Consider the following 14,773-nt stretch of genomic DNA (forward strand, 5'->3'; position numbering starts at 1 on the left):
GCAGATGTATGCAGAAGTTTAAAACACACAGTAGCACTCTTCAGAGACAGGGATTCTTAGTTTGCATTAAAGAGCTTTAGAAACAGTTCAACACTTTTCAGATTTATTATTAAAAAGGTCAAAATGGTGCAATAAAAATATTTACAGAAAAAGATGTAGCCAATATATATATATAAAAATACAGAGAGCAATAACACAACAGATAGATAACAGAAAGAAGTTTAGAGAGGTAGAATACTTACAGAAGTCCTGGTTTAAGCAGAGTCCAAGTGTCCGAACAAAAGGGTGCCTTTTCTCCCAAAGTTGGTTCCTGATGTTAAAAGGGAGATCTCTTCATCTTACCTCTCTTGGGCCAGACAGCCTCTTTTCTAGTCCCCCAGCAGGGGGTGTCTCAGAAGCCAAGGGCCAATCGCCTCATGTGGGGAGGGGGTTTAGGCGGAGACCCCAGCTGTGACCCAAATCCCTCTCAAGTTTATACCAGGGTCAATAACCTTCCAGGTACAGGTAGCATCCTTTCCACTGGTAGGATAATATGCAGAATGATATTCTGAACGTCCAGACACCAAATATGACATATTTGCTTGGGGTGGTTAAGTAAATATCGCTTTCTGCTCTCGGGTAGACGTAATCTAGGGATGTAAGGTATCAGGTGACTCGCATTAAACTGACCTATCCAAATATATGCTTTGTTTGATTGTACGTATTTCCTATGAGAAGTTATGCAATTGTATGAAAATGTGGTTTCCAAATGAGATGTATGTTGTACTGCTATTCTGGAATGATTTTAAGTCCAGTGACTGGCGGGTTTATAGCTTTATGAGCAGCTCAGAGCAAGAGTTGGACAGACAGTATGGCATCAGCTAATTGGGTTTACAACCATGAAGGGTATCCAGATGTGCCCTGTGCACTCCTGAACTCAGTCACACCAAACCACATGCCATTCAACAAAAAGGGGAGGGGGGGACTGATTTGGCGTGAGAATGACACAAGATGGAGGATCTTTAGCAACATGGTTGTCCGCGTCCATATCTGTGCGCACGATTGCTACAATGGGCACTGGCAGGTGGCATTGATGAGCACTGACAGCTGGCAATGATGGACACTGACAGGTGGCACTGCTGGAGCTACACTGATCATCAGGGCACACTGATCATCAATGCCCTGATGATCAGTGCACATGTCCCCTCTGAGTAAAGCCGATTACCGGCTCTCCTCTCCTCTTGAGCTGTCAGCGTGACAGCTAACCGGCGTTTCCCTATTTACATGTGATCAGCTGTGATTGGACACAGCTGATCACATGACCGAGCCGAAATCTTCGACTCTTTCTGTTGATCGGTGATCCGCTGTATCCGAGGGACACAGCGCACCAGCAATCACCGCGCTGCGTGCTCCCGGATCCGCGCATGCGCAGTAAGAATGGGAGGGAGTCATATGATGTCCTCCCAGAATGAGAGAACTGCCTTGCACCCATCATTACCTTATATGGCGGGTGGGAGGCGGTTAACATGCCTTTATTATTCTTGATTTTTGAGAGTTTTGAAAAATATAATCTGAAAACAGGTAACGTAAAGCTCTTACCACAGAAAGACTATGCCAAAATATTGGCCAAACTTAGTTAAAAGTTAACTCTGGGCACATTAAAAGAAACACATTAATGTACCTTTGTGCTCATTAATGCATAATTACAATTGGCATCAGCCTCTTGCAGTCTTGTGCTGGAGTGCTCATGTGCTACTAAATAAGTATTCATGCTGATGGGAGGAGAGAGCACAGCGACAGAGAAAGGAACTCATCATTTTGCTCTATCTCCTTTTGCTGTCTGGGAAGGGACAAGACATGTAATGGTTAACTGCAGCAAAGAAAGAATTGGGTCACCTGTCTTGTCAGATAGGGCTGTGCTAGGTGGCGGAGCTTTGTATATCTCAGAAATGGATGAACAGAAATAGAAATCCTTTGTCCTGTTTAACAGCCTTTATATATACACAGCACATTTAATATGTGTATTTACTGCATATGTTTAGGGAGTAGGGCTCAGGCAGAAAATATTTTGTATCATTATGAAAAGGTTGATCTGATATTTTAAATATTTTGATTGTAGGTTTTACAGTATTGGAGGGTATTGTACCAGGATGGGATCCATTATCTTGAAATCCATTATCCTTAAAATAAACATAGAAGACACAAATTAATATGAATTAATAAACTATTGCTAATTTGCCTTGGCCACAGACAGCAGGGAAAATAATTGACGGAAACTCCCGTATTCACTTAAAGTAAGATTTGTTTTTTTAATATAAATAAAAAGATGTTATACTTACCTACTCTGTGCAACAATACTGCACAGAACTGTTATTTAACTCCTCTTTTGGAAGTCCCTCTGCCAACTCTGTCCGCTTCTCCCTGTTCGGGTGTCCTTACCAAACCAAGTGCTATGGGGGCACCTATGCACACGAGTTGGGCAGTGTGCATCCACAGATGCACACAGTGCTAATAAACCATGCCCCATGTTTTTAAAAAATTCAAAATTCCACTTGGCAATCCAAAAACATAGCAGAAAGTTAATTGACTTCTTCCCAGTGTGCCCCTAGTGTATCTATTATTAAAGTGTTAGTAAACCCCCAACAGAAACATCAGTCTATATATGCAGTAAAGTATGCTTGTTATACTCACTATGGAACCCAAGGGGTTAATCCTCCACATTGTGTAAAAAGTCTGTTTGACCCTGTCTTCTCTGGTCATTCCCTTCTTCTACTGTACCCAATCCATCTGCTGGAAGTACAGAGCTCTAGTAGTCACTCTGCACATGCTCAGTTTAGTGTATATGGCTAGAGAGTTTTTTTTTAATTTGGGAGAGTGCATGTGATCAGCACAGGGCCAATTAGCACTGTCCAAAAATAGGGTCACGGGTCATGCAGACTCATAGGACAGTCAGAGCAGAATGAAAACTCCTCCTACAAAATTAATCAGTGCTCAGCCGGACACTGATAGTCACAAAACTACTATAATTGCTGATGAGAAAAGGTATTTAGCAGTTTATATTTACTAAAATAATTTCCATGTTTGATGTACTGTGGGAGACCAGATACAGTCAATACAGGGTCATGAGTGTACTAACACTTTAACCACTTGCCGCCCTGCCACTGTAGATAAACGGCGGCAGGGCAGCACTGGCAGGCAAAACCACATTTTAAAACGTGTGTTTTGTAAACAGCTAGGGGGCGCGCCACCACCCTATCTGTCCCGCCGATCACAGCCGCAGATGTGAGTCGCCGGGTCACAGCCGGTCCTTACCGGCTATCTCCCGGCAATCGGCGGCAAACAGTGACAGACAGTACAGCTGCAGTAGCTGTGCTGTCTGTCACTTCCCTGTCAGCTCGAGGATGAGCTGATCGAGAAAGAACAGTTTCTCTTTCTCGATCAGCCTTGTCCCGTCTAGTACACACCCCCGCCCCCTAGTAAAACACTCCCCTCACTCCTATAACCCTTCCCTGCTAAATAAAGTTAACCCCTTCCTCCCCATTGCCATTAGTACAGTGTCAGTGTTTTTTTTTTTTTGCACTGATCACTGTATTAGTGTTTTTGGGGATGTCAGTGACCCCAAGTCAGTACCCCCCAATGTCAGAATGTCCCGCCATAAGTTGCTGGTCGCTGCCATAAGTCCCTGATCGCCGCCATAATTCGCTGATTGCCGCCATTATTAGTATAAAAAAAACCTAAAAATCCCAGTATCTTTCCCGCCATTTGTAAACGCTATAACTTTCACGTAAACCAATTAATTTACACGTATTGGGTTTTTTTTTTAGCAAAGACATGTCGCAGAATGCATTTTGGCAGAAATTTATGACTAAATTAGATTTTTGCATTTTTTTTTTACTGGACATGTTTTATAACAAAAAGTCCAAAATATTGTTTTTTTTTTCTTCAAAATTGTCAGCCTTTTTTTTATAGCGTAAAAAATAAAAACCGCACAGGCAATCAAATACCACCAAAAGAAAGCTCAATTTGTGGGGAAAAAAAGGATGTAAATTTCATTTATGTACCGTATTGCATGACCACGCAATTGTCCGTTAAACTAGCGCAGCGCTGTATAGCAGAAAAATGGCGTAAATTGCATTATTTATACCATAGTTTGTAGACGCTATAACTTCCACACAAAGCAATCAATATACACTTATTGGGATTTTTTTTACCAAAAACATGGAGCAGAATACATTTTGGCCTAAATTTATAACCAACTTTGAGTTCACTATATATTTGTTATAGCTGAAAGTAAAAAATATTGTTTTTCTTCAAAATTTTTGGCCTTTTTTTGTTTATAGCGTGAAAAATAAAAATCTCACAGGTGATCAAATTACACCAAAAGAAAGCTCTATTTGTGTGAAAAAAAGGACGTACATTTCGTTTGGGTGCAGCATTGCATGACCGCGCAATTATCAGTTGAATTAGTGCAGCGCCGAGTAGCAAAAAGAGGCCTGGTCATTAAGGGGGATAAATCCTCTGGAGGTCAAGTGGTTAAGGTGGGAACATTAGATTGTAATCTCCTTACTCAGACTGGCACAAATGCTTCCATGTGTTCCCCTAAACTACTAGATAACATTGAATTTACTGCAAAGAAATATTGACATTTTTTTTGGTGGCATAATTTGTACTGCAGGTGGTCCTTGATATCGGCCTTCAAAAATATGCTAAAATTATTATAAATTAAAATAAAGATTCTAATGCCTAACTTAACTTCTTTGCGCCGGCCGGTGTCTGGGCCTTGACGTCAAGTGGCCGCAATTTGCGTGATATTAAGAAAAACATATGTGCTGAGAGCGCGTGCCCTGCGCACTCCCAGCACACATGTCTGGTACTCATGGAAAGATCCCGATCTCCTCTTTCGATCGGGACCTTTCCCTATCATGTGACCGCCGTGACAGCGAATCACGGCGGTCACATGACCCTACAACCCCGCCCCAGCTCCCGGCTTCTGAAACCCTTAACGGGCTGGAAGGTGCCAGCGCCAAGGAGTTCAGTAACCATTTCTTTTATCATAGCTTGCTAAGACTGTAGGTACAGTTTAAAGGAAGGATGCACCCATTTAATTGAACAAAAAGGTATCGGTAGGCCAATGTAAAATTTAACATCGATGCCCATATTTTGAAAAGGCAGTATTAAATATAATAAAAGATAATGTTTCGGTAATCACATCAGCACATTCCATATTGATCCATCATATGTAATAGAGCAATGCAGATAAGCGATGTTCTCTATGCTCCTTGCATTGATTACAGTGAAATAATGCTGTAATTGTAATTTATAATGATGTTTGTTGGCTTCCAATATGATGTGATATTGATCCAGTGTTTATTTGTCTCTCATTAGGTGACTCAGACACATTCAAATCATTGTTGCTCCTTGAAAGGTTTTAGGCTGCGGTATTGAAGATGTCATCATTTTCTGTTCTCCATAATCCACAACTCAATGATTGTGATTACAAAGGGAATGCTGTGCTTATCTCAGATTATGTGGGCGATTGTGTATACATTGCTGCAGATCTTTTTTTATGTCTTTGTTTATTGCAACAGCCTATAGGTAATCACATACCTCATAATTATGTTGCAGTGGCAGGTGACTTATTGCTTTGTTTGTTGGTGTGGAAATATTTTTATTCACTGTAGATTACAAACTTTCTTAGGGGTCTAAAGATGAAGGTAGTGCTATAGATCACATGGACACTATCATGCAATTACTGTAAAGATGCATGACTCAAAAAGTCACAGTTGAACTTGTTAGATATCTTAAAGAAGATGGTTAGATTGGTCCAGCTTGGACCAATGTAATTATGCATTTACCATATGTATGTGTGATCCTCCTGGAAGTTGGATGTCGCTGTAGTAGGCACCCAGAAGCTGGTGGAAACCACTGGAGTAGCGGTGTCTAGTATGTTGTTTTTAAGCTTCTAGATGGATCCCTCAGGTATGGCATATAGTTACATAGTTAGTCTGGCTGAAAAAAGACGAAAGTCCATCCAGTTCAACCATTAAAAAAAAAAAGTTGTAATCCTATGCCCACAGTTGATCCAGAGGAAGGCAAAAAAAAACAGCAACGCATGATCTAATTTGCTCCTGTAGGGGAAAAAAATCCTTCCTGATACCCCAAGAGGCAATCGGATATTCCCTGGATCAACTTTACCTATAACTATTAGTATCCAGTTATATTTTGTGTATCTAAGAAATAATTCAGGTCTTTTTTAAAGCAATCCATTGAGCTGGCCAGAACCAACTCTTGAGGGACTCTATTCCACATTTTCACAGCTCTCACTGTGAAGAAAACTTTCCGTGTTTGGAGATTAAATTTATTTTCCTTCAGACATAAAGAGTTCCCCCATCTCCTCTATGATGACCTCAGGGTGAATAGCTCTACACCGAGTTCCCTATATGAACCACTGATGTATTTATACATGTTGATCATATCCCCCTTTAATCTTCTCTTCTCAAGAGAGAATAAATTCAGTTCCTCTAATCTTTCCTCATAGCTGATCTCCTCCATGCCTCTTATCAGTTTAGTTGCCCTTCTCTGCACTTTCTCCAGTTCCCCAATGTTCTTTTTGTGAATTGGTGCCCACAACTGAACTGCATATTCCAGGTGAGGTCTTACTAATGATTTGTACAGGGGTATATGCAATGAATAGCTACATTTATTAAATAATTGAGTCAGATAATGGAGGAAAAGCACTGGCAGCAGTGGAATACTGAATACTGAATATGCAAGGCATTACTAAATAATATTAACTTTGGTTCTTTTTTTCAAATCCTTTGTCTATCATGAAGGTAAAGCATGTGACTTCTGTATGCATTTCTACCTTTGATAGTTATCAGGTCAAAGGCATGCCCTCAACTCTCCTGAACATTCCAAAACAGCAACACCCACTCTTTATAGTGCAGAAATCTTGACGCTCATAGGGAGTGTATGGGATAGCAATGGCCATGTGAAACCACTTACAAGCATTGCTGCATACATGGGCCACAAGTTGTACAGTGATGGCGGTAGGTTTGAGTTCTTCATAATGGAATTATTGGGATAGTACCTGAGGCAGCAAGTTATAGAGGCTGCACAAACCATCCAAATTTACAAATGGTGATATTTTTCCTTATTTTATTTCCCTCTTCTATCCACATTTGGACATTTGTGGCTAAATTAAGAGAAATATAGGGGGAAAGGGGTGCATATGATGCACAGAGGAGTCTGAGAGTTCTTTAAAATTCAGAAGGCATAAAGCCTTCCTTTTTTATTTTGTTAAGTGGTCTGCTCAGTTAAAGCTGAAGCTTAGTGATTTTTTTCTTTAATCAGCACCAGGGACAGTATTTACCCCAGAGACCACAGCAGCTGGGACCTTCTGCTCATAATAACCCTCTCAGCATTAGGTGATTATAGCTGCAGGGGTATCTGGGGGGCAGAGGACTGAAGAAGCAGCCACCAGCACACAGGACACTCATTATTCATGTAAGTACTGTATCTGGTGCTGATTTAAAAAATGAAATGTATCACTCAGTGATAGGCCGAACACTCCTGTGTTCAGTTTGCAGTCGAATGTTCAAAGCTATTGAATGTTCAACTGTGAACTTCAGACTCAATGGAAGTCTATGGGACTCGAACTGGTAAATTCCAAAGTGCCCATTTTGAAGGCTTATATGCAAGTTATTGGCCATAAAAGGGATATGGGGACTTGGGTACTGACCTGAGGGACATGAAAATGTCAAAAAGTACAGTTCTTAAAGCGGCAGTCATTTTTATTTTTTAAAGTAAAAAAAACTATTTAAATATCATGCCTGGGGGGTCCCCTTAAACTACCTGCAAAGTTGCACATCTGTACAATGTATAGAACCTGCTACAGCAGGACTGATTTTTTTTTAAATTACATTTTTATTAATAAAAACACAGTTTGGGGTCCCCCCTAATCCTTACCACACCCTTTAAGTCTGGTAGGAAGGTTAGGAGGAACCCCGCAGTAAAAAAATGTGCGTGGGGTTTCCCCTAAAAGCCATACCAGGCCCTTTAGGACTTTTAAGGGGAACCTCACCCAACAAAATTGGGGTAAAAAAGTGTGGTGTCCCTCCTAAATTCCTACCAGACCCTTGATTCAAGCACAGGCCTGGCAGGACATGCAGGCAGGACAGCCCCCTGCGGCTTACCAGACCACATGCCCTCGACATAAGGACAGTGTCCCCATGCCAGCAGGGACAAGGGCCCCTTCCCCACAACCCTGGCCTTGTGGTTGCGGGGGTCTGTGGTCAGGTGCATTGCTTTGGCCAATCATGGCTCTCACAATGCACTGTGAGTGGGTGCGGCGGGCAAACAGCCTGCTGAATGCCCTTACCGTTCGTGTGTTTGCCCAGCTGATGTTCAAAGTCCAACATACATTCAATTTGGAATATCAAGCCCATCCCTAATATCACTAAACATAAGCTTTAAATTGCTTATAAAGCAGACCACATACTGCTTCCAGTAGTGCATTCTAGCAGTAGTTTAAGCTAAATAAATCAAATCAATATTTAGCTTCATCTAGGGTTGCAGGATGTCTACCTATAACCTCGGAGTCAGGCAAGGGATACAAATAGGAGACAATAGTTGATATTACTTGCCTAGGCTTATGTTAGAGCATCTGAAAATAAAATATATCATATTTATCTTGGATACATTTCAGCTTTAAGAGGTGATTGCTCCTAGTGGAGGGAATATGTAGAAATAATAGTGGTAGCATGAATGAACGATAGTGGAATCCACCAATGCCACGAACAGTGGATGAATTGAATTTTGGTTTTGGAAAATATACTGTCCAAAGGAGGGCACTTTTATCCTACGTGTAAGGAGCAGACTTTTATAACAGGTTGTTGTATGCTAGAAATATAATCTACAAATTAATTTGTATACTTTAACTCACATGATGTATCTTCAATTCCAGAGGCTGGTTGAAGCAGCAGAGGAGGCGCATTTGAAGCATGAATTTGATGCTGATCTACAGGTAAGTCGCTTTATGATTTTATTTCTGTTACGGAAAATTGTATCTTTATTTGAAGGGAAGGTTCCAGCAAAAAAAAAACCTTGCAGTGGGATGGTGAGTTATAGCAGAATCTTTCCCATTAGAAACTCAAGTACTGGAAAAGGATTGAGTGCAATTGGTGATTACTTTGCTTTACCTTCACCCTTTTATTATTTTACAGTTACAGTGTTATATCAATATACATGTAACTACAGCCATGGGCCTTAAATGCAGAATTAGTTTTGCCTTTAAGGAAACATGTGCTTTACTCCTTCAGGTTTGCTGTAATTTCCTCATTCCTACCCAGCATACAGTTGCAATAAAAAGTATGTGAACCCCTTGGGATTACATGGAGTTTTGCATGAATTGGGCATAAAATGTGCTCTGAGCGTCATCTAAATCACAACAATAGAAGAACACAGTCTGCTGAACATAATACTACACAAACATTAGATGTTGCCATTTTTTAATTGCACATAACATGTAAACATTCACAGTGCAGGGAGGAAAAAGTATGTGAGGCCCTAGCTTAATGACTTCTCCCAGAGCTAATTGGAGCCAGGAGTGAGCCAACCTTGACTCCAATCAGTGTGATGATATTGGATGTGTTGCTGACAGCTGTCCTGCCCTTAAAAAACACACACCTGTTTTGGGTTTCCTGGTTTCAAGAAGCACTGTCTGATGTGAACCATGCCTTGCAGAAAAGAGCTCTCAGAAGACCTACGATGAAGAATTGTTGACTTGCATGAAGCTGGAAAGGGTTACAAAAGTATCTCCAAAAGCCTTGATGTTCATGTGCCCACGGTAAGACAGACTGTCTACAAATGGAGAAAGTTTAGCACTGTTGCTACTCTCCCTAGGCGTGATCGTCCTGTAAAAATGACTGCAAGAGCACACCGCAGAATGCTGCATGAGGTAAAGAAGAATCCCAGAGTGTCAGCTAAAAACCTACAGAAATCTCTGGCACATGCTAACATTTTTGTTGACACATCTACAATCAGGAAAACATTAAACAAGAATGGAGTACATGAAGCACACCACGGAGGAAGCCATTGCTGCCCAAAAAGAAGATTGCAGCACGTTTGAAGTTTGCAAAAGAGCACCTGGATGTTCCACAGCACTACTGGCAAAATATACTGTGGACAGATGAAACCAAGATTGAGTTGTTTGGGAAGAACACACAACACTATGTGTGGAGAAAAAAAGGCACAGCACACCAACATCAAAACCTCATCCCCACTGTGAAACATGGCGGAGGGAGCATCATGGTTTGGGGCTGCTTTGCTGCCTCAGGGCCTGGACGGATTGTTGTCATTGATGGGAAAATGAATTCCAGAGTTTATCAAGACATTTTGCAGGAAAACGTACGACCATCTGTCCGCCAACTGAAGCTCCGCAGAGGATGAGTGATGCAACAGGACAATGACCCAAAGCATACAAGTCATTCAACAAAACAATGGCTGCAACAGCACAGAATACGCCTTCTGGAGTGGCCCAGTCAGAGTCCTGACCTCAACCCGATTGAAATGCTGTGGCATGACCTTAAGAGAGTGATTCACACCAGACATCCCAAGAATATTGCTACACTGAAACAGTTTTGTGAAGAGGAGTGGTCCAAAATGACTCCAGATCGTTGTGCAGGTCTGATCTGCAACTACAGGAAACGTTTGGTTGAGGTTATTGCTGCCAAAGGAGGTCAACCAGTTATTAAGTCCAAAGGTTCACATACTTTTTCCTCCCTGCACTGTGAATGTTTACATGTTATGTGCAATTAAACCATGGCAACATCTAATGTTTGTGTAGTATTATGTTCAGCAGACTGTGTTCTTCTATTGTTGTGACTTAGATGACGTTCAGAGCACATTTTATGCCCAATTCATGGAAAACTCCACGTAATCCCAAGGGGTTCACATACTTTTTCTTGCAACTGTATAATTACCTTTTCTTTACTCCTCTACCCTTCTCTTCAGTGCCAGAAGTTGAATGAGATATCCAGGTAGGGAGGAACATGTGACTCACTCCATGTGACAGCATTGGGTCAATCAGCACTGTTAGGCTGGTCGAATTTCAGACAAAATCTGCTGAACCTCCTAAATTTTAACTCATCCCACTCAACAGAAGTTGATCTAATGGCTGACTTGTCTCAAACAATTCTATTGGAAAAATTTCACTCAATCAGCACCTGCAGGCAATAAGATGCAGTAGTGATTAGTGCATTCTGACAGTGGAGGAGCCCCACTGTGAGAACACAATAGCACAGCGGGAAGGATTCTTCAATCCCCCTTACTTATGTGGATTGGGGGATCCATTTAAATTTTGTTTAATCATCCCAATGGCTGATTGAAAAAAAAAATCCATGTTTGGTCAGCATACACAGTGAATCCATAGCCCTATGTAAGATACAACCCTGGGTGAATAATTTGCTTCTGGTGGCTGCCTTAGTGTTTAGTATGGGCACTTTCTTTGAACAGGTAGATGGCCATTAGCGGGGCCAGAAATTGCCAAGCCCCCTTATAATAAAATCAAATCTGAGAGGGACACAGAAAAGGCTATTCTGGTGAATAAAATAACTAAAAGACATGTTGTGGTGTCTGCATTTAGGCAGGATTTTAGCTTTAAGAGTTAAGAGCTTGTAGGTGGCAAAGCAAAATAAGGTAAACAAAGAAAAGTTAAGACTAGGGGTAGGTTTAGCCTGTACTCTTAAACCTTGGTGCCCTAGGCATATGAAAAAATGTTAAACATGGCCATGGTATTGACTGAGGCTGAATGCACAATGCACGTGGTACCGTGATAGGTCGCCACCTATGCAATAAGTCCATCTGTGAAATTTCCATGCTAATAAATATTACACGGTCAACTGTTAGTGGTACTATAACAAAGTGGAAGCAACTGGGAACAACAGCAACTCAGCCACGAAGTGTTAGGCCACATAAAATGACAGAGCAGGGTCAGCGCATGCTGAAGTGCACAGTGTGCAGAGGTCGCCAACTTCATGTGGCATTTAGATTAGCACAACAACAGTGCCTAGAGAGCTTCATGGAATGAAAAAAAGTGCATTGCAAAGTGTTGAATGCAGTGGTGTAAAGCACACTGCCACTGAACTCTAGAGCAGTGGAGATGCGTTCTCTGGAGTGACTAATCATGCTTCTCTGTCTGGCAATCTGATGGATGTGTCTGGGTTTGGCAGTTGCCAGGAGAATGGTACTTGCCTGACTGCATTGTGCCAAGTCCAAAGTTTGGTGGAGGGGGGATTATGGTGTGGGGTTGTTTTTCAGGGGTTGGGCGTGGCCTTAATTGCAGTGAAGGGAATGCTTAAGGCGTCAGCATACAAAGACATTTCGGACAATCTCATGCTCCCAACTTTATGGGAACAGTTTGGGGATGGCCCTTTCCTGTTCCAACATGACTGCGTACCAGTGCACAAAGCAAGGTCCATAAAGACATAGATGAGCAAGTTTGGGGTGGAGAAACTTGACTGGCCTGCACAGAGTCCTGACCTCAACCCAATAGAACACCTTTGGGATGAATTAGAATGGAGACTGCGAGCCAGGCCTTCTCGTCCAACATCAGTGCCTGACCTCACAAATGCACTTCTGGAAGGCAAATCAAACATTCCCATAGACACACTCCTAATTCTTGTGGACAGTCTTTCCAGAAGAGTTGAAGCTGTTATAGCTGCAAAGTGTCGGTCAACTCAATATTGAGCCCTACGAACTAAGACCGGGATGCCATTAAAGTTCATGTGCATGTAAAGACAGTACAATTATGTTTTTTTTTGTTGTTGTTTGGTTTACAATTGGAGCCCAAATTCTATTTTTTTCTTCTTAATTTGCATTGCAGCATGTTTCTCTGCATTTAAATGCAGCATGTTCCCTTTTCACCCAGCAAAAACCAACACAATACATTGTACTGGGCCTATTGGAACCAATAGATTTCAGCTTACCATTTCTTTGGGCCTGCATTGAGCATTGCAGTCAAACACACGTGGTGTGAATGGACTTTGACTGGTGAGGTTGCCAGCAAGGTAATATAGTTCTTCTCTGTAACTGTGCTGGTTGATCGGCAAATCAGGAAGAGGAGACTGACGGGTTGTATGTACTATTTTGAACAATAAAGTTTATTGAACACTGACATGGCCTGATTGATATTGTGACAAGGTAATGAAGTTAGGGTATGCCCACTGTCATAAGCCGTAAGATAACGGATTGACAGTCATTTTTCCTCGTATGTGTTCTGGCTGTTGTAAAGTGACAGGTTGAACTTGGCTAAGTGGTAGCTCTTTGTCTTGGCTCTTGGTGATCTGTATGAGAGCTGCATGCCACTTTTCCCCCCAAGCTGTTAGCATTTAATTTTTCTCTATCACACAGAGTTAATTCACTCTGAGCTCATTTTCTTCCTTTTGTTTTTTTGCAGTTTAAAAATTCTCTAACGCTCTGCCCGAGGGCTCTTTTTCCTGATGAACTTGTAGCAAACTATTATTATAAGTCAGTGTTTATCTTCAGACAGTTCACATGCGCTTTGCTTAAACACTTATCCCTTTCTCCCTTCGACCTAGTCGAATTTTGTGCCATTTACATATATTTATTATCAGTCATTTCTGCAGGAGACTGTTTCCTAATCTTTACAGCTAACTAAATGACAATTTTACAAGAATAGGAAACAGAAACTATTAGTCGAATGTGTGAACATGTTTTGAATATTTTACAGATTGAGAAAAGCTTTGTAAATTGTAATTATTTTTGAGCTTGACATACACAATTTAGTCCTTGGCTTCTGTTTTCTGTTGGATTGCATGCTGTGTAATGTCGAGTCTCCATTTACAGAAAATGCAACTGGATTTTGAAGGGTGTCCCTGGCTAGGACTGAAGCCCCTTTTCATGTGATTTTGTGCTGGCCAGCATATCCTCCATGCTCTAATGTGAGTTCAGAGGGTTGCAGTGAACACACAGAGATGGCTAAACCCCTGGGACTCTTTCCAAAGGCTCATATTCACAACCATTTCAAAGAAAAGGACACAAAAAACTACAGGGATTTAATTAGCCAAATATGGGCTACCTGGTACAGGTGTCCGTTTATGAACCAGCAGTGATAGATCGCTGCTCAGTTCTCCGGCATTCTCGAAAAACACAGTTCTCCTGTGAATGACTTTTATGAAGCCGTGTAGAACGAATGAAGGGAGAACGATCTACAAACGCTGGAAAATGCTCTACAAACGCTAGAAAATGGCTGATTTTACTATAATTTTGTGAGATTCTAGTAAAAGAACAGTTTACTAAGCAGAGGTAAATTATTGCTGCTTAGTTTGCAGTTCCTCCGATTCTCCAGCTCTGGGCTGGAGAATCTGGAGGGAGAACACAGATCTCCAGTGAAGGGCTGAACATGTTCTCCACTGATCTCCTGAGTGTCATAAACTGTGAATGACCAGAGAATAGCTGCAATCCATGGAATCGCAGCTATTCTCTATGTCATAAACGGACACCACAGTATATATGTGTCTTTTTCTCCTTGGTAATAATGGAGAAAAGGGTCTAATTGTCTATAAGGAAATAGGTTCATCATTGGTTCCTACTGGGAAAGGTACAGTCAGGTTCATAAATATTGGGACATTGACACAATTCTAACATTTCTGGCTCTATACACCACCACAATGGATTTGAAATGAAACAAACAAGATGTGCTTTAACTGCAGACTGTCAGCTTTAATTTGAGGGTATTTACATCCAAATCAGGAGAACGGTGTAGGAATTACAA

The 14,773-nt window shown here is 41.4% G+C and overlaps 1 protein-coding gene across 3 annotated transcripts in view; it reads left to right on the forward strand.

Moving 5' to 3' along the window:
• Positions 1-14,773, forward strand: part of CACNA2D3 (calcium voltage-gated channel auxiliary subunit alpha2delta 3) — a 1,248,789-nt gene that overhangs the window by 434,477 nt on the left and 799,539 nt on the right. For all 3 annotated transcript variants that reach the window (XM_089681870.1, XM_089681868.1, XM_089681867.1), the window contains one exon: positions 8,945-9,004. In XM_089681870.1, coding sequence (XP_089537996.1) covers positions 8,945-9,004 — 60 coding nt within the window. The remainder of the gene's footprint in view (positions 1-8,944; positions 9,005-14,773) is intronic.

Source organism: Staurois parvus, unplaced genomic scaffold (genome assembly GCF_062004578.1).
Source record: "Staurois parvus isolate SC_StPar_1 unplaced genomic scaffold, SC_StPar_1.0 ptg000282l, whole genome shotgun sequence".
NCBI lineage: Eukaryota > Metazoa > Chordata > Amphibia > Anura > Ranidae > Staurois > Staurois parvus.